Source organism: Neopsephotus bourkii, unplaced genomic scaffold (assembly GCF_033783945.1).
Source record: "Neopsephotus bourkii isolate Nb327-2 ecotype Australia unplaced genomic scaffold, CSIRO-AGI_Nbou_v1 NB_936, whole genome shotgun sequence".
In the NCBI taxonomy this organism is placed as follows: domain Eukaryota; kingdom Metazoa; phylum Chordata; class Aves; order Psittaciformes; family Psittacidae; genus Neopsephotus; species Neopsephotus bourkii.
In genome coordinates, this window is record NW_026901430.1 from 2,386,809 (window position 1) to 2,407,293 (window position 20,485).

Genomic DNA, 20,485 nt, shown 5'->3' on the forward strand with positions numbered 1-20,485 from the left:
AAGAGTTACTGAGATGGTTTTTAACACAGCAGCCTCTCTGCAACAGCATCAACAGACGTGCTTTCCACCATCCCTCCCTACCTGTGGACACAGGCATCAGCAGCAACCACCACATGATATGAAAGAGCAGCCAAACACTACACCAGTACCCAGAGAGGAATCTGAGCAAAGGAGCTGCCATACACGCCTTATGGCCAGCAAAACAGCAAAACCTCTGCCTCTTCCCAGCTACCAGGCTTTCCATCCCATCTGCCCTCTAGAGTGGTTGATAAAGCCCACTGGAAGCACCTGCATCGCTGTTTTTGCTGGACACTGGGACGGACTGATGTGCTGGGTGGTGGTGCTGACACGGGCTGACATGGAGGGCAGGATAATGACTCCTCTGTGCACACACCAAACATTTATTTATTGCCGTTTCTAACACTGAAGTGTTAGCCCTGAATTACTGATGATAGCTGTGGCGTTTCAGGATGACAGGACATCTGACAGGAGAGCGAGAGGACAAGATCCCATTCCACAGCAGCTTGTAATCAGCAGAGCAGGAGGGGCAGGGAAGGTGCCATGAGAAGTGATGGAGCACAGGGCACGGCAGAGCAGAGCTGAGGAAGAGCAGAGGATTTCCAGCGGTGCTTCATTTCCAGCTGGTGAAGAGGCTGTTGACATCCCCACACAAGCAGACAGAACTGACACCTAAAAGTCAACTCGGAGCCAAGCTGTAGCAGCAATGAGGTCTGAAACCAGGATGAGCAGTGGCACCTGGGCTGGCCCGGCAGACGGTTACAGGGGATTCTGCCATCACCTATTTTGTTGCAGTTTCAGGTTTTCCTTACTTTATTCTAGTTTTAGGCAGAAAACAAAGCCAAAGAGAGCTGGCTCTGAGGAAGGGCTGGGAAGCACAGCCGGTGCTTACAGAGCTGCCCTACAACAGTGGGGACCTGCACAGACATCACAGGGCTGGGCAGGGACAAAACCTGTAAAGGTTTAAGAGTGTCCACCAAGCACCTTGATGGTAAAGCAGGGTGAAACACCTAAAGCCTATAAAAATACACAGCACAAACCACAGCCGTGATGCTGGTACTGACAGGTGCTTTAGAGAATGTTTAACACATAAATAACACAATTGACCAATTAATAGGCGCATGGCAGATGCTTGAGATGCTGTAATGAGTGAGGAAATGTCCGATTTAACACAGGAAACTGATTAAAGAGTATAGGAGCTGCAGCCTGTGCGGGGGGCAGGCGCCATGGGGCGTTTTGATGCCGTCTGGGTTCTTCAAGCAGGGAAACGCCAGAGCCCGCCGCCGTTGCTCGGAGCAACACTGACATGCAGCGGCCGGACAGCGCCGCTCGCCGCACCCTGCCCAGCCCCGGCGGCCCTGCGGGGCTCAGTCTCTCCCCAGGCAGCCGGGGTACCCCCCGCCACCACCCAGCCACCTCCTTCTAGCGCAGCGGCATCCTGGCTTTGCACATCCGTGTCCCTTTGCCCAGGCTCTTCCCACCCGTGCTGCCGTGACGGCTTTCGGGGCAGGGCTGGCCTTTTCTGCGAGGGAGAGAGGTGTTTGCTCTGTGCTCGGGGAGCAGACTTTAATATCATTCGGAGCTTTTCAACAAATATTGGATTTGAATTCCAAATACAGCCTGCGCGGGTTAATTACCAAAAACCTACAAAATTAATGGAAGAGCCACAGTTTGATCTGAGGCAAATAAATATAAATGGTATTTATTTAATATTCCCCTGCCCTTTAAACAAGGGAAGTTTGCCATATTCAGGCAAAATAGCTTATTATAGAATAGGTGAAGTTGTGACCTATCACAGATGCTGCAGATTACACAGAACAATTAGAATATCACATCAAACAGGCCACACCAGAAACAGGGATTCATTCAGAATGCACTGCATAGGGTGTGCACTGCCTGGGCTGCCGTCCCGCTCACCCATCCAGCTCTGTCTGCTCTTCACAACCCTCTCAGCTTTAGTCGATGGGGTTGAGCCGGTGGATGCAACCCCACCAGCTCTGGAAACACAGACCCCTTCTTCCCATGCTTTCCCCAGCCCTCTGGGACTCACTGACCCCCCTATTTCCACTCGAAGTCTCATATACCCACATGGTCACCCAGCCAAAGCCTTGTCTCATCGCACTCCAGTAAACCACAAGGACCAGGATGACTTTGATGGAAGCATTTCATTTTAGACTGAACTAATGAGTTAATTAAAAGTGCTTGAGCATTTAGCTTGGTTACTCTCTGTTTCAGTAATTCTTCCCGCCTCTAATTAGCTGGGTAACTCTTACCTGATTCCCTTCCCAATTTGTCTGTGTCTTTCTTGCACTGCAGGACAAGCATTTGTAATCTTCTCCGATTTATTCAGAAATAACCTCTAATTAACAAGGACAAAGCTAATCAGAAGAGTTTTACCGATCAAGTCTATAAGCACTGCAATTCCTTAATATTCAGTATGTTAAAATACAGCCACCAGGATGACAGCTCCCCCTGCCCCAACCCCCAGGTTACAGAAAACACAAACCAGCATTCGCAGAGCACCAGGGATGCTAAATTTCTGGTTCATTTTCTCTGTATTGTATTTAATAAAACAGTTACTAAAACAAATCAGACAACCCCAAACCAAGCCAACAACAACCAACAATCCTCCCCCCCCCAAGAAAAAAAAACCAAACAAAACCTAAAAAGCCACCTAAATCTCACAATATGTAAAAGATGAGTGTCTGTTTCATAGTACCAATACTTGATGTGAACGGGTTTGCATTTTATCATTCTAATCAGCAAATACCAGCTAAAAAAGGTTTGCTTTTGTTGATATTGAATCAGTGCAAAAAAATCTATTGCTAAACACTGCTGGGAATAAATTAATTTACTCTGTGAACCTGCAGGCCAAGATCATGATCTGCAGTTAAAAATCCATCAAGTTACAACTCCTTGCAAGGCAGTGACTTCAAGCAGGCACCGACTCCACCTCCTCTCAGTCCCATCATCTGCTTCAGTGCCAACAGTATCATGCACCCAGGCACAGTGATAGCTCAGATCCCTGTCACCTCACAACACACCCAGGCTCATTGCTTCAGGTGAGGACAACAAAATTCTCAAAGGAGAAAAAATGGCTATATTGGGATTATTTAAGAGGTGGTCAGCATAATGCTTTCCCCAGTTTGTCACGTTTTATGAACCAGCAGCTGTTTTAACCACCAGCTAAAATAACTAATCCATGAAGAGTTTTATTAGGCTCAGTCCTGTTGAACACTTTCACTTTAGTACAGAGTGTACCTTACTCGTTTGACTATTTTAAAGTAGTCATTACAGGAAAATCCTAAATAAATACCAATCAAGCTCCACAGAAACACTGACTCGAGCCAAACCCACACTTGATCTGCTGATGGTTGATACACAGTCCTGCCTGTCACCAAAGATAATTCCTTGACAAAGAAATGACCCTCAGAAACTCAAGCGCCTCATACATGATTTTTTTTGGACAAGGGAAAGAGCAGCACAGGGAAAAGCCATGCAGGTGTGACACTCCGCACAAAGCAAACCAGCACACAGCGATTAGCTTACCATCTGAAACAGGATTTAAGTTTTTAATGTCACCCTTATCTCCTTATGTACTTTTATTTTAGAAGTTCACAAACAGAATATTGAACATTTAAATCTATTAAGCATGTTTCTCCCAGCAATCATTAAAAATCAGTTTGCTCTGCCTAGAGTTGTGTTTTATACCCTTCCCTGTGAGCAAACCCCATTTCCCAAGCCTGTTCAATAAGGACTGATTACCCTATCTAAACTTAAGTTGATTTGTATCTATTAGTAAGAATCAATAAACATCTTTCTGGAGAACGCAGCCAACAGAAAGCATTTATAAGCATCACTGCTGCTACAAGCATGGTGCTCAGTGGAGGTAAGCAGAATTAAGGCATGAGGGACCAGCACGGCACACAAACCACAGCAGTCCAACAGGCAGAATGAATTTTCTGCTTGTCAATCTGAAAGTGTAACCTTGAAAAACATGATCATCGTTTCCTGTCAGAGACTGTAAAAATTGAGAACATGCTCTTTATGTAATAATTCCGGTATTACAGGGATTTGATTACATTACAGTCCTGAGAGATGTTACACCTATGAGAAATCTGTTACCAAGATCACCATGTCCCAGCACTTAAATCTTTCAAGCTTAGATTCCACACCTCCTCCAAGAAACTCATCCTTAATTTGCACTTAATCTTTTAATTATTCAAACTAAAGGTACTATGATTAGAGCCTTGTATTTGCTGTGCCTTTTAAAAACCAGAGGAAAACTTCACTCCAGCCTTCAGACAGCAGCTATGGCAGCTCTCACTACTTCTGCTCATGATCTGAAGCTACCTGAGGACCAAGGTTTTACAACTCTGCGAATATTTCAGTTTTGATATGTGAAGGTTTTCTCTCCCCCTCCAGGTCACCACTTCTCCTTCTACCACACATGCTGATTGCAGATATAAAGGACTTAGCTGGGGTCTACAGAGAGCTAGTCTGTCTGTACCACAGGGCTCTGGGCAGAGGAACAAATGCATTCAGTTTCAGTCAGTCCTGCAGCCCCTGGAGAAAGAACTGGCTGAAGAGAAAGAGCACAAGGAATGCAGCACCTCCAAAAGGTAAGAATCTAGTTGTAACAGCAGCTCCTGCTCCTTGGTGAATACATGTTCATTGGGTATTTCAACTGCTGTACCCAGACCAAAAAAACTCAGCTTCCACTTATTCCTTCTTAATCACTGAACAGCAAACGAAGTCTCTAGACAGGACATTGAATCTCCATTCTCCAAAGAACACAACCCCCAATTCCTTCACAACTCGCATTTTCTAGTTAGAACAAGCCAGTGATCATTTTTACTGAAGGAAATCCACACCTTTGGTGGGGGCAGGAACATGACCTCTTCAAAGACCTCAACGTTTCTTACCTATGTGAACATCTGAGATGGCAGCTTCAACCAAAGTGACCTACTGTGGCATGTCAGAAGCCAGGTAGAGTCCATTTGTTGTCAGGCATTAAACTGGTCAAAATAAGACATTTTCAAGACACTCTGGGGTAAGTCCAATTAGCCTAAACCAGGAAATGGTGGGAAGAAAGTGCCAGATACTTTAATGTGTCTTGGATGAGGGATAAATGCCTCAAGGCATAAACTTGACTGAATGTGGGAATGCAGGAATACTGAGCTTCCTGCAGTCACTGGAGAAGGAACGCAAGGTCAATTTACAGCTGGCCCCACACTATGTAATTAACCCTTTGTGTCTGATCAGTAAGCGAGTACAGAGGGCTCATAAGACAAAAAACACCCTCCCAGCATCCCAAATAGTATCAAATGTTTGTAACAACACACAGAGCAATAAAGTGACCACAGACAGAATGATTTACGACCCATTGAGAAAACTATTGTTTATTTAGAAAAAAGGTTACACTGGTAGAATTCAGCAGATAAAAAAATTCTTTTTTTTTTTTCCTTTTTTTTCTTAAAAATGTCATTGTGAAACTTTTCAGACTAAAGTTCGGCAATACAAAGCTCCTGTAGCTGTAATTGAAACTTAATTTACTTCCGGTTTGAAGAGAGCATTTCCAATTGATCTAAAAACATGACAAACAAAAGGTGTGGCAAGGGACAACTGAGCACAGGTTTAGGTCAGGATGGAAGGGACAGGCTTCATTCTTTTTTTCTTTAAACAAGTCAACGTTGTACACAATATACAAATAATCCCTACGCGTTGCATGAAAACAGTGCTCCCACTTGACTTTTTTTTTTAGTCACTGATATTAAAAACAAGCCAAGTAATAAATAAAAACTGAGTTTAAATGAGGTAAATCCAAAAAAGGTTCAATAATTGTTTATTTGTGGTTTTCAAACATCTAAAAGAATGCATTTCAGATCAAAAGAATTACTAAACTCAGGCAGTATTTTTGACAACCTAAAGTGGAACTCTGTACACATGAAACCTCATTTGCACTATGGCAACTGTCTGTTTGCAGCACATTGTGCTAAAATATGGAATAGGTAACACTTTCAGCCAGGTACTGAAAATAAATGTGTAAGAAACTAAGCAACAAGTTAAAAATACAGTAATGTACAACTCAACAATTAAATCCTCAGCATGGGGAAATAAAGCAGAGAACTGAATAATTTAAGGAGATGCAGATGGGTCCTCTTCATTCACAAATTTCTGTGCAATCTATACTCTGGAAAATACATTTCTTGTCACAGCTGGGTATCTTCCCATTTCAATCTCACCTGCAACAACAGCACACATAATTAGAATTAGATGTTGTTCAAATGAATACTGATCTCACAAGTTAGCATTTTATTCCAGTCACAATTCAAAGAATGAGCAGGGGTGGGGAAATAAAACTAGTTTTATCAGTCATTCATTCCATAACCAATTTAGTCCACAGCAAGAATTGTATTAATGAAGGAGTGAAACACTAATTTAAAGATATAAATAAAACTCAAGTAGTCACTTGTGGAGGTAAAAACTCTTCCAGAATTACAAACCCCTCACAATATTATTATCTCTAAATTAAGCAACAAATACACTAGGAATAATGTTATAAATCAAATTAGAGCACAGCACAACAACAACCACCGTGTTGCTAATAAAGAGCATTTCTTCATCTTTTACTATGCGAATGATGGGGTGTTGTCACTATTCTAGGGGTGTTGTCACTATTCTAGGCCGTATGACCCAGGCTTAGCCTACTACATAGCTGGATATGAATTTTACTGTGCAACTGACATTCACCTACACCCGCGTTGCTTAGGCCATGATAGAGTCATAAAAACACAGCTGGGCTTTAAGCTGTTACAATTCTCAATTTATGCTGAATTGCTAGTAAGATAAAACTTCACATTTTATTATGAAAGAAGATGGAAGTCCTGAAGTAGTGAACTTCACCTACCAAAACTGTTTCTTTTTTCCCCCAAAAGCAACATTTAAATGGGGTAAAAAACTGGGGATCCATCCACAGTGTTCAGACAACAATAACCTCTTCAGACCCTTTTCCCAACACTCTCCCTCCCTTTCCTCTTTGAGGCCACAATCAATGTGTGGAGAACTTTTTCAGAAGGCATTTCCAGCTGATCAGGAAGAGTTCAGAACTCAAATTCTGGTTTCTTAGTTTGTTTTGTTGGGCCTTCACCAAAACACACTTCTGTAAGTATTGTATAAGCCATCCTATAATGCTTAGGCCTCTTGGAGACAAGTTCCCAACAGCAAAGCCTTTACACCTTTCAGATTCAGTCTCTGCTGGTTTAGTTAGAGGCAAACAGAAGAACAGGGGAGTGCATCATGGTCTCTCTCTGACACATCTAAAGCAAGTACAGCCACTACAAGTAGCAATGTTAATTAGGAGTCCACAGCCAATAAATCTCTCCTGTAAGCTTTGCTATACAGTATCACCTGAAGTATTCTCAAATATGAGAGACATATAATTGAATTTCAAAACCAGTGAGGTTAGAAGGGACCTCTGAAGACTGTCCACTCCAGCACCTTGCTCAAAAAGCAGAATTAACTGGAGCAGGTTGCTCAGGACTGTGATTACCAACTTAGGTTTTGAATACCCTAAGGATGGCAGCTCCAGCACCTCCCTGGACAAACTTGTTAAATTTTTGACCACTCTCTCAGTAATAAGATTTTCTCCCTCCCCCCCCATATCTTCAAATGGGGTTCACAACAAATCTTATCTGTGAAAGGTAGCATCACTTTCTAGACCAGCCAAGACAGTTGTGAAAACAAGACAAATTTGCAGGCTCATCAATTCTTCTTCAAAATCCACAACAAAGAATGATTTACTGATTTAAAAATGTTGTCTTCCCTCTAACAGTGTCAGTTTGCCTGATAAAAACTCTGCCTGCCTTATGTTTTGTTCATATATTACTCTATGAAAGCAAATAATCTCAAACTGTGAAAATGTGTAAATGAATAAAAAATTGTTTCTACTTCATTTCTGCTTGTGCTTCCTTTGAGCTCTCACAGAATCTACACAAAGTTTTAACAAACAATTCGTCAATTCTAAATAGAGAACAAACAAGAATGATAAACACTTAGACAATTTGTGAACATTCAGAAAGAAGCCACGTGGTTTGCTATTTGTTAGACACTATCAGTTATTTTCATGTTTACCCAACATATACACACTTCTTAAAATATAAAAGTGTCCACTGCTTTATGCAGAAAGATTGGTAGCAGCGTGTGACTCGAGTTGGGGAGGTCAGGTGAACTTATTTTAAGTTAACTGCGACACTTTCTTTTCCTGCCTAAATAACTGAAAATGAGATGTTCCAAGTCTCTCAAAATGGCTAGATGCAAACAGGAGGAAAAACCCCATCCTCATACCCCTAAAACTAAACATAAGTTACCTCATCTTCGCATAGTTCTTAAAAAAAAACAAAAAAGAATCAGAACAGTCAGCTTCAATGAACAATTTATTTTTCTAAAAAACTCTAGTCTGAATATGGGCTACTCAAAATACTCTGAAGTTTCTCTTTTCTTTCTGCAAATAGTCAGTGCCTCCATGTGAAAGTTTTCCTTTGGCTTCTTCCTCCTCAAATCTATCAGTGATGAATCAGAGATAATGAACTCATTTACTACACTATATAGCAATTTGGTTTAAATGCTAGTGCTTTTCTTAAATTAAAAAGAGAATACAAAAACTTGAGTTTGTAACGTATTAGGCAAGATATTCTTAATTAACAGGTTAGCAAGACTGACACCTATCAGGACCACATTTGCCAAAAAGAGGTGAGCATCTATACAATCTCTATGCTGATGATGGGGAAGGTGTTTTTTTTCCCCTGGGATAGAATAATAAACCACCAAACAAACCCGCCCTCCCCAAGCAAACAAAACCACAACCACCTCCAGAAAATCCCCCCCCCCAAACAACAAAACCACCCTAAAACCCACCCTGGGTGATTTTAGCCCTTTTACATGCAGGCTGTTTTGTTTGTATCTTTTTTACCAGTCAAAAGGACCCATGGGGGACACTAAGTCAGTGTAAATCATAAAAATTTTTACCTTGACTGGAACAATCTTCATTATCTGTGCTTGTCCGAAGATTTATGAGTAGATTCAGCGTTAAGGAAAAATGTATTTCCCTACATATAATAAAAGGAAGCTTATTTTCTGTATTGTTCTGAAATGTTAATGTGTAAAAGGATATTGTTTCTTTTCTTCCTTTCCTCCAGTACTGTCTCGTTTTTCTTTCTTTTCTGTTTTCTCTTTATCATGTCTTGATTCCTTTAAAAAATACATACAAGGGAAATCATTTATTATAGTATACAAGGTACAGTCTGATAAGAAGGATTATGAATATTTAAAGTTATAACTGGCCACAGCTAAAAAAAATTATCAGTTAGAATGACAGTAATCAGCTTCTATGATTTCTGAGATTATTCTAACTTTGTCTTGCAGTTGCATGATAACCCCTATCACTAATGAGTTAAAACTGGGAACTACTGTTTGGTGTATTACGAATAACTACAAACAGAAATGACTTCTGCTTCCATAAAAAAACGCTGTGCTGACACATGCACATGAATCTGAATACAAGCAGACTAGTTTATGTGTCAGTTAACTCTGCTTTCACATATTTGCTCACCAAGCAAGTCTGCAATGTTCTAGATTATTCAAACCCTAAAGCGTAAATTCTGAACTTTCTTGGCTGCTGCCAAAATGAACAATTTCTCCCATTTATTCTACCGGGAGCGAGTGCTGAAATATTTAGAGCCACAAGACACCAGAATTTCCAGAAGCAGCATCTTACACATCTACAGTGTACTTTTTTCAGTTTAGGCCATAAACCACCAATAAAATACATGAAGAAAAGAATCAGTTTGCTCTGTCAATATCAGCATCAAAGCAACAAAATGAGAATTCTTATTTTACCTTTTTGCTACCAGAGGAGCTCTTCTCCATCTTTTCTGCTTTAATTGAATCACCTTTCTCTTTCCCTGAAGATTTTGATTTGTTCTTCTCCTTCTCCTTTTCATTTAAGCGAGGGGAATCGGATGGACTTTCACTTTTACTATGTTTTGAAGAACCAGCTAAAAACACAAGACTCAGTTGTAATTCACAGCAAGTAAAAGCCTAGTACATACACAAAAAGTTAAATACGTACTTGTTCCATTTTCCTCTTTGCGTCTTTTAGTTGAATCCTGTGGTACCTCCCGGTCACTGTTTGAATGATCCTGGCACCAAATATAATTATGCAGATGTTAACAGATTAAAACATACTCCCGAAGTAGTGCCTGCTTATAATGCTGTTTTGGAGAACTGATTTTTGAGTATTCAAATGTATCTGAGTTATTACATCTTGTCTAAACATCCTGTGTGGTTTTTTGAGATCAGTTTTGAAGGGAAAAGCATTTGAATACATTACTACTGTAAATTGACCTTAGAAAAACCAAAAGGACAAAAGAGAAACACCCCTGATAGGGATCACTTTTGCTTGGCTAGACTGTACAGCCAATTATTACTGCAAGGACTTTGAACAGAAAGCTTCCCAAGTATATATCAACTTTCTAAACTACTTCATAAAAATGTCACCAACCCTTTTTCGATCTTTCCTGTCCTTGTCATCTTTCTTCTCTCTCTCTCTGGATCTTTCCCTTGACTTGTCCAAATCTTTCTTGTCCACTTCTCTCTCCTTACTCTTGGACAGTGTTGGAGTAGTGTGGTTAATGTAGTGCTGTTAAATTAAGGCAATATCACCAAATATTAATATGTATACCTAGATGTATAAATAAAAAGTCTTACTCTAATATAACAGAGCTAGTTCAAAAAGCAAAATTAAACATTAATACTTTACTACCAAAACCAAAAGTGATTTGAGATACTTTAAAACTTGTTATCTATAATTTAATATATACAGTTTTCTCAATACTGGAAATTCAAGAACACTTTCTCTTAACATAAACACTTATATTAAATACACACAACATTGTTCACCAGCATTGTCTGATCCATCAAAACACATCAGATAGCAGCACTATCGAAACAGGGTATGCAGATTCCTGGACTGACTTAACACTTGCAGTTTTGCCTGGAATGAGTGAATGGAATCAGCTGCTTAAACAGATTCTAGTTAATTTTTAAAGAATAAACTTAATCCATGAATAATTTAAACAAATACTATGAATAATACAGGTTTTCATCTAATGTAATACTAAACTCTATCTTAAGCCTAAACTTCAAATGATAAAGCAGGTGAACATAGAAAAGAATTGGTTTTGCTCTATAATGTGTCCTAGATTGTTACTCCACTCTCTCTTCTAACAACTTCGATAAACTCTAAAACATACTAGTTCCACAAAGCTTTATATTTTTTAATATAAACTGGGATCACAGGGGAGAAGAACAGAAAAGCCACAGTGACGTATAACACTGACAAAGTTTAAACACTACTCTATGTGTGTGTGTTTGTATATCTGTAATACAGGCGCTACTGTGTATGTGTATTCACGTATTCAGTAACTAAATTCTGTCTCCTTAAATACAATTATAAACTAGATCCAAAAAATACTTCATAAAATACCAGTAAGGTCACATTTAAATTAAACTCTTCTTTCCTTGGTATTTCATATCCTTAAGTCACAGCAACACACAAACTTAGATCAATATACCTTAATATTTCCCCACTTAAATAAGCTATTAATTCTGGGGAAAACACAGTAGCTTTTAATTAAATGTTCTCTATATTTCTTTTTGGAGCAACATCTTACTTAAAAGGACACCAAAGAAAGAGATAAGTAGAATGTTAGTTTAGAACAATCTAGTAATCACTTGAACCAAACCAATATTGTTTCAAGTTATTTTATTCTTTTAGCAAAATTAATCCTGTCCTTCTCCAGTTCCGGTAAATGTTTAGCTTACCAAAATTTGATGTTACTGGTCCTATGTCAAAAACCACACTGACAGTGTTAGGTCTCTCTTTCTTTTATTACTGAACTGGACTTTATTATCCTCCTACACAGCAGACTGAACCTTCAGTACTCCTTTCACTACTTTTCTTTCTCCTATTGCCCCTTCACTCCTCTTTGCTTGTTCCATTTTCTGTTGCTATTACACAGGTAAATGTATCCTCGATCCCTTTTGCTGTCAACTTTCAACAGTGACTTGCAAATATGTTTTTTCTATGCAGCCCCATTCAGTTGTCTCCCACAGATGCTTTCCATGTGAAACAGCAAATACGTAACTTTGCATTCTCCTATTCTGTTTCTTAAGTCCACATAATTGCTCGTAATGGATTCCACCACTCTTCTACTATCCCAATGCAGTTTTGGAAAACTGCATCTCTCCAATCCCCTTTTGTAAGAAAAGGCTGGGTTTAGCTCATCAGGCTTTATCAACTTGCTCTACAAACGCTGCTAACTGCAACCACATCAAATTTTGTGCACTGTTGTATATTGTGTAACTTAGACAAAGGCCAAAACAAGAATAAACACAAATCTAAACTCAAGTCTGGCTTCATTTATTTTATAACCTGCAATGTAAACCAAGATTTCAATGGTCTTGGTCCAGAAAATGGATGAAGTCAGGAATAAAGAAAGGCTGTAAGCAGACAACAGCACTAGACTTCTACTAACTTTCAGTGGAAGCTGAACTCATAAATCTTCCAAGCTTCTGAATAACCCACCCTTTCCCCAAACAAGCATAAAGAAGAACATTTGACTTGTCTTACATCATGAATAAGGAACATTGTCAAGCAGTGCCTTAAGTCTGTTAGAATGGCACTGGAGAATGAAAATTAGTTCATTAAGTGAGAAAGAATAGAAAACAGTATTTAGAAGAAGAAAGTCTTGAACACTCTCCATCCCCCAAGCACTTAAACCAATAAATCCTTGAAGAAGTCACACAACTGCAGTACACTTTCAGCTAAGTCTATAGAAACACATTATAGTCAATTCTAAAGTTTAATTTTTTAATTGGCTAGAGAAATGAAGCTGTTTGTTGATCATTTAAATACAAATAGCTCCACTGTCTGCTCCATTATTACACCAATGGATTAATATGTAGAAGGAATAGTTTTAAATAAAAAAATTAGCTTAGCTAATGAAAACTTGAGTGAAGTTTCAATTAACTAGGTGAACCCTGACTAATAAAGTGAGGGAAAAGTGAGATTATATAGACTACCATATACCACAGTTCAGACAGATGCGAGCTCAAGACAAATACGATAGCTTTCTAATTTCAAAAAAACTTAAATATACAAGATATCATCACAACAATTCATAGATCTTTTTTGACATGTATGGATTCCATCTATAGACACTGTAATTTCATCAACTGTAAGAATCAAAGGCTACTTCCTATACATTCTCCTTATGAGTAGATATGGTTGGTACTGGAAAGATTCAATACAACCATCAGCAAGCGTCCATTATAAAATCAGGGCTATTTTGAATTAAAATAAAGCGTTCTGAACACTTTGTTTATAGAAATAGAGCTACAAGGAAAACAGCAGTGTAAATGTAGAATAGGAAGTGATAATCCATTATGCATTTTTAAATTAAGGGAATAAGTAATCCTAGATAAACCCTAAGTTATCCAGGAAGTCCAAAGGATCAGCATTTGCCAAGTGATAAACATTTGTGCTATTCAGTTACACATTGATACTGACTGCATCATCAAAAATCACAACAGCAGCTTTAGAAGATCTGAGCCATTTCCTATTAGTCTAGTATATTAGCAACTTCAGAGTATTTGTGAGTGTTACTATGCAAGTGGTTGAGTCTTTAGAAAACACAACAGAACAGCTGTCTAAACCACAGTATATCATTCAGCTCTCATCCCACTCTACTCGGCATTTGTCAATCCACCTGGAATAGTGTCTTCAGTTTTGGTCCCAGCTATACAAAGATGTAAACAGACTGACAGAACTGTGCTCAGCCTTGAGAAAAGAAGGCTCAGTGAAAACATTATGTTCCAGTATTTAAAGGGTGGCTACAAAGAAGATGTAGAGTTCTTTTTACAAGGAGTCACATGGAAAAGACAAGCGCACAAGTTACTTCTGGGGAGATTCTGGTTGGAAATAAGAGGACCAGAAGAGATACTGAGCCATAAAACCTCTTTAAAATATTGATAGAATGGTAAATTCAGAGGATTTTCATTATGTTGCTTCCACATAACTACTCCTCTACCCTGTACAGAGATTCTATATAGCGGATTGAAAAAATTCCCCTCTGTTACTACACTAGCCTATAAGGGAATGGAATTTGAATTTCCTGGTGGGATTTGCCACAAGACCAAAAGTTCTTTCTGCAACAAAACACAAAAGTAAACTTTGGTGGTGTCTAAAAGATTCAAACCTTTGCTGAAGAGTCCTTGAGTTCGTTGAGGTTGTCCTGTAGAAAATGAATGGAGATGACACATGAGCTGGAATAGTTTTCAGAAACCAGAGGAACTTTGGGAACCATGGCCGTACCCTTGAAACAAAAAGCAGCTACTCCTTCTGGAATAAATCTCATGTTAATACTGTACACTGAACAAAGCTAGGAACTGAAATAACTTTTAAAAAGAAAGAAGGAGAGAAACAAGAAAAAAAAAGAAAAAAAAAGACAGTCATATCTATCCTCTAGACCCAATTAAGTAAACTACAAACTGTGTTTGTAACTAACTCTTCATAAAACAGTGAAAAACTCTCCCACCAAAACAAGATATAAAGAAAAAAATAGTCTTAACTCTCAATTTAGCTGAGCCACAGGTGAAACAGGTTTAAAATGTTTTTAAACCTGTATCTTCTCCACTTTCAATTAAATGTGGTAGAAGCTCCTCTAGAAAGAGTTTCCATCCAAAACAGGAAAGAAAAACATTGTTTTGAGTAGTTACCACTATCACCTGCTTCCTCAAAACTAGTAACAGATATTTGAGTTTTCCAAAATTAGCCCAAATTTTTCAAGCAAATCTTATACAGAAAAAGATGTATGCTCTGTAAAAACAGGAAAAAAAAGAAAAGCTTGTTCTAAAGTTGGTAAGATGGTGAAGTTTAAAAGCCCACATAATCCATCACAGTGCTCTTGATGAAGTAGTAGTAACTTACAGTTTTAAACGTTCAACGTACTGCAAATTCAAAGATTCCATGAACATAGATGGTTTAGAAATAAAATAGATATGGAGCAAGGAATGGCTACCCTGAGTCTTCAAGTAGGCTACGCCCATGGTTTTGTGCTGCGCTTGAATGCTTGGGGTTTCTCTTTGCTGGGTAGTAGGCTTGGTTGCCACATCTGGTTTTATCGTAACGCGGGGCTCAACATGGTGGGAACCCATTGGAAATAAACAAACCTCGAAGGGAAGGTACAACAGAAGCTGCATGCGCACTGAATATACACAACTACAGGAGAACTGATCACCAAGGAGACTTTAAAATGGAACTCCTTTCAAGACTCCTCCTTAGAAGGCACATATCGGTATGATGCTCATCAAGAAGCCTGATGAATTCAGAGGTATCGTACATCCCGTATCATCCAGGAATCTTCAGTGCTACAGATTCTTCAATAGAAGGGCAGAAAAATATGCTCCACTCTGCTGCAAAGACTCATTTGCTTGTAGCTACCATTGACTCCAAAAAAACTGACTGCTTAAAACAATGAGGCACTTCTGTGTAAAAATTCTCTTGCCACTTCCAAACACTATTTACAAAATTTGTGCTAGGTCCTTGAAGCATTATTTTGTTAATTAAAAATATTTTTATAGAAAAAAACCAGTCCGCCAATAAAGAAAAGGAATGCATTTTCTAATGCAACATAAAACCTCCAGTGGTTCCAGTGTATACTTGGCACAAAACTTGAAGGAAGTCGAACATTGGCATCCCAAACTCGTGAGCCTAACATGGGTGCTGCCTTCCTCAGGCTATACTAACCTTTACTGTTGAGGAATGTGATGGAGAAGAATGTGTATCAACTTTGCGGCGTTTTTGTTCTGAGGAAAGACAAGAATAATAGCACTATTAAAACACATCTGAAAGAGGATAATCTAATAATATGGCTTTCTGAAGTACCAAAATATTTTAAGCTAGAATTTAGGGTTTATCACTAGGTAAATTTTGTTGTTCTTAAGGTACCTAGAGTTACCAGCATGTATTAACCCTCACTGTGAAAGTTTGCAAGGAAAGTATCATGAGAACCAACTGCTGCAAAATTATGCTTAAACTTTTATGAAAATCTGTATCAGAACTGCTGTGAAGACCCTGAAAACATGAGCTCAGTGAAAAGCAATACAAACCTCCTTTACTTGGTTTGCCTTAAGCAGCGCAAGTAAGCTCAACACCAGCCTCAGATTATAAGAACTTGAAATAATCAACGTGAAGGATTTGTTAATCCTTAATGTAAGAAGGGACCGATAAAGCTTACTGTGTCCTGAAGTGGGACACAGTAAAAGCCTACATCTTCCACAGCCCATTTTCTTTCAATTCAAAGGTTATGAAGAAACTCTTGGTTACAACTTTTGAGGGGATTGTGTTAAATTTTTGCAAAACTTGCAAGGCCACAGCTATGCAAATGCATTTTAATTAAAAGACACTTCAGACTTACACTAAAAAAATTATAGTCTGTAAGAAAACGAGCATTCACAGAGGACATGTGAAGTTCACATGTTCACATAGTTCACCTTCTGGAGATACCCTGACTTTAGGCACAAACTGTACTTAAAAGCCAGTGCCAAAATGACAGCTAACATGTAGCAATTCTTTCTTGCCACCTCTAGCATTTTCAGACATTCAATGATTTCCCAGTGACACCTCCCATTTTAATAGACAAGAGTACAAATTAAATATGCAAACTTACCCCTTTCAGATTCTGATGTTTCTGTTCGGGGAACAGGTGACTTCAAGGACCCAGCTACTGGCACCTTTTCTCCTCCTTTAGCATTTTCCTTGGATTTCATTTCCTTCGCTACATCTCTTTCTCTGGATGGCTCCTTTTCTCTCTCCTTTTCTGATGCCGACTTTGACTCAATGATGGTAACAATTGTCTTGGATTTTTCTTCTTTTGAAGCTTTTTCTTCTTTCTTGACTTTTTCCTTCTCCTTATCCGATTTTGGTGTTTTCTCCTTGATCTCTCTTGCTTTATCATCTTTATTTGCCCGTTCTTCCTTAGGTTTATCTTTCCCATCCTTCCCAAGTGCCTTCATCTCTGGAGTGGCAGTTGGAGTCTTGTCTTTTTTTTCTTTATCTTTTTCCTTCCCACTTTTTTCTTTATCCTCTTTCTCCTTAACAATTTTGCTGCATCACAAATAAAAAGGCCAATTAGAATGCATAAATAAACAGCTCCAGTTTTACCACACAGATTTCACTTCTGGTGATTTGACAGAGCCTCCTGAAGCAGTCACTGTCAGATTTCAGATTTGCTGTCTCTTTATCAGAACAACAACAAGCAAATGTTCTCATTTGTTTTATCTTTAGCTAAACTAGAATGCATTTAACAACAGTGCCAGATCATTACAGCTGTGTATTTTGGAAGACATTCTCATCTATTAAACTTTGAAGAAAGGGAAAAAACTTCTCAGAACCTGAAAGTAAAGAAGCCAGTTTTATATATAATTCTATGGTTCGGAAGGAATGCCAGAGAGTAGTTTTTCTCACCTATTAGAAGCACTGTTTCCATTGCTTGTAGTCACCTTCGGTGTAGCATTTACAGCTTTATTAACAACTTTCACCACACCCTGAGACTTCTCCTTTAGTTTCTCTATTTAAAAAAAGAGAACAGTTTTATTTCAGTCAGTTAATATACATACTACACGTTAAAATAAAACAAGTACCTAAGAATATTCATGTAAGATCATATGTAGCTAACAGTTAAAATAGGTAATTAAATGCAGAACACCCACTCCCAAAACCAACTAAAAACTAAAGAACACAACACTGACCCAATTTAACATCACATTCAGATTTTTTCACTTTAATAAGCTAAATCGTGATGTCAACAGAATTCTACTAAAAAAATAAAAATAAGCAGTAATCATAGGTTTGTTTACCAGTCTCCTCAGCAGTGCCTTCTTCCAGTCTAACTGTATTTATTGTGAGAGATGTAGGCATCCCAGCACCACCTGGCCCATTTTGTACTGTTGCAGCTACAGCATTCCTGGCAGGTGGGTCTTTGTGGTGGAATTCATTTTCAGGTATCATGAAAGGCTTCCTACTTTTCAACTGCCCAGAATAGCTGCAAGTCGCACAGATTGTTAAATATGCACAAACATAAAGCAAAACATGGGTTGAATCTTAAATGAGGATCTAATCTAACAGTTCATCTGTTATTTATTTCACAGGTTTTCCCAACTGATATGCAGTTTCTTCCCCCTTTATCGATGAGCTCAAAAGAAACACAAACAGAACAGAACAAAAACAAACAAAAAACCTACTAGACACAGAAGCAGCCCTACCTCCACACTCTCTTCACCAGAACCACACACTCCCCTGCCAAACATGCAGAAGAAACAGCCTACTGTCAAAACTTAGAACTCTGAATTGTCCCTCAAACATATGTGGATGATTCTGCATTCATCACAAAGATGTGAAGCATAAATAAGCATTTTATAATCACATAAACTTCCAAAATCTAAGCAGTCTTGCTTCAATGGCCCTTGGCTTTCTTCATTTTACTCTCCCTACTATATACTTGCTGCTATCCTACTTCCCTAAAACTAAACTATGCTCTTGTGAGTGTTTTACTAGAGTCTTGTAAAGAAAATTAGTGATCATCCAGCACAAAATGAATGTTTTCATTCATACTGCCAGCACTGAGATGCAGGATAGCGAAATCTTCTGTGATAAGGTAAAAATCAATGTTAGGACTGTAACAGTTCCGAGTCTTTAGAAGCCTTTCATGATCCACTTTTAACCACTTTCTTAAAGTAAGGTGTTGTTACCCCATAGCCAATGCATATAGATCAGGTCTCTTCTCTTTCTCTTCCTGACATATCTTGTGTACTCTTCTTTCCAAGGCTTGGCCCAGATTCAGCACTTTTGGATACCATGGAAGGATTTTGGTCAGCACAATCAGGATATTTCTGATATGTGTGTATTCCCCCGTTTCAAGGCAGTGCACAGAAGCCTGGAACACAAATTACTTCTAATGAAGCTTTTTATTATTACTAAAGCATCCAAAATCTATGGTTTTTTGACATATTTATTTACCTTAGTTAGTTTGTAGTGCCATTTGTGTACCACATGTCTAAAATTCTCATAATCCAATTGATCAGCTTTATTTCCACCATCAAATCCAGTTGCCCGTAATATAGTTAGGAAACCTGGATAGTTGCCACATTCCTAAATTGCATAAAAGGAAGAATATTTATTTTTCAGGAAGCATGAACACAGTAATTCTGCAACAGTTAATATGGTAACTACAGCACTTTTTCACTGATTCTGTTAAAGACTAAGACAACTACGCTTTACAAGACTTACAGACTTCTTTTAAAAGCTTATTTATGTTGAAACCCAAGTTGTGGTCAAGAGAAAAGATTACTGATAATTTAAATAGCTTTTGCAAAGAGTATTATGAGTTTCCATATGCTCCCTAAAATATCTTCAAGACAAGCTATCAGAAATGTAAGATTAGGTTTTTTTTCAGCCATATATTTTGACACTACACAAAACTATTCTATTAAAATTACATGAATTACTGAAACCCAATTTTAAGATTACACTAATAAAAAATCCAGTGTTCTTACATCTACTTCACTAAATCCATTTATTGGGCTGAATTATGCAAGCAGCCATTACATTCTCATGAGCAAGCTTGTTTTAATAACTTCACGTACCTTTTCATATATGACTCTGTCACTGTGCCACCTAGTCACAGTCTCCAGCATACAGCACAAAAACCTGCCATATCTACTAGCTTCATTTTCAGTGCAACTTGCAACTGTATATATAATATCAGAGAAAACCTGTGAACAGCAGCAATAAAAGGTTACAATGACTTCACTGAATTACAAAAAGAACAAGAACCAACAAGAATTTCCAATTTCTCATCTAAGCCACTGTTAAGCTGGCTTCTAAATATAGAGGATATCTCAAAATATTCTTGGTCTGTGTCTTCATTGGCATGTAGCTGTTTTGTTTTCAAATCAGCAACTTGTTTGAGCAGGTGGAAGTAGACACCTAGCCAAGATGATACAGCCTGGCCTGTACGGGTTCATCAACAGGGCTCCTGCAATTGCTTGCTTTTGTCAAGTGGACTGGCTACTTGAGCAGGAATACATACACAACTGAAAATGGGAGAGTGAAATGAGGCCATAGAAATGCAGATCACTGGAAGGCTGCAAAACCCAAATGCAACTCCTATGACTGCTAATGCCTTTGCTCTGAAATTCTAGTCTCATTAGGTAAATCAAAACCAAAGTTTCTTAAAAATAAACCCCTGAAGTTCTAGGAAAACTTGGTTTGTAGAACCTGAAGTACTTTTGGTTGTCACAGAGTCTAGAATTAAATGATTTTGTTTACCCTTTTGGGAGGCAGGCA

At 38.6% G+C, this 20,485-nt stretch overlaps 1 protein-coding gene across 10 annotated transcripts in view; it reads right to left on the reverse strand.

Moving 5' to 3' along the window:
- Nucleotides 1–5,404: 5,404 nt before the first annotated feature.
- Nucleotides 5,405–20,485, reverse strand: part of THOC2 (THO complex subunit 2) — a 50,566-nt gene continuing 35,485 nt past the window's right edge. For 7 of the 10 annotated variants that reach the window (XM_061358087.1, XM_061358085.1, XM_061358083.1 and 4 more), the window contains 13 exons: nucleotides 19,783–19,911; nucleotides 19,157–19,288; nucleotides 18,889–19,073; nucleotides 17,998–18,182; nucleotides 17,606–17,708; nucleotides 16,809–17,245; nucleotides 15,887–15,945; nucleotides 14,337–14,372; nucleotides 10,580–10,717; nucleotides 10,148–10,217; nucleotides 9,916–10,073; nucleotides 9,046–9,267; nucleotides 5,405–6,263 (listed from right to left, as the gene is read on the reverse strand). In XM_061358087.1, the coding sequence (XP_061214071.1) occupies nucleotides 9,172–9,267; nucleotides 9,916–10,073; nucleotides 10,148–10,217; nucleotides 10,580–10,717; nucleotides 14,337–14,372; nucleotides 15,887–15,945; nucleotides 16,809–17,245; nucleotides 17,606–17,708; nucleotides 17,998–18,182; nucleotides 18,889–19,073; nucleotides 19,157–19,288; nucleotides 19,783–19,911 (1,728 nt within the window). In that variant the 3' untranslated portion in view covers nucleotides 5,405–6,263; nucleotides 9,046–9,171. Of the gene's footprint in view, nucleotides 6,264–9,045; nucleotides 9,268–9,915; nucleotides 10,074–10,147; nucleotides 10,218–10,579; nucleotides 10,718–10,965; nucleotides 11,072–14,336; nucleotides 14,373–15,067; nucleotides 15,946–16,808; nucleotides 17,246–17,605; nucleotides 17,709–17,997; nucleotides 18,183–18,888; nucleotides 19,074–19,156; nucleotides 19,289–19,782; nucleotides 19,912–20,485 lie in introns of those variants that run through there. The other 3 variants (XM_061358088.1, XM_061358090.1, XM_061358089.1) reach the window with 3 other exon arrangements.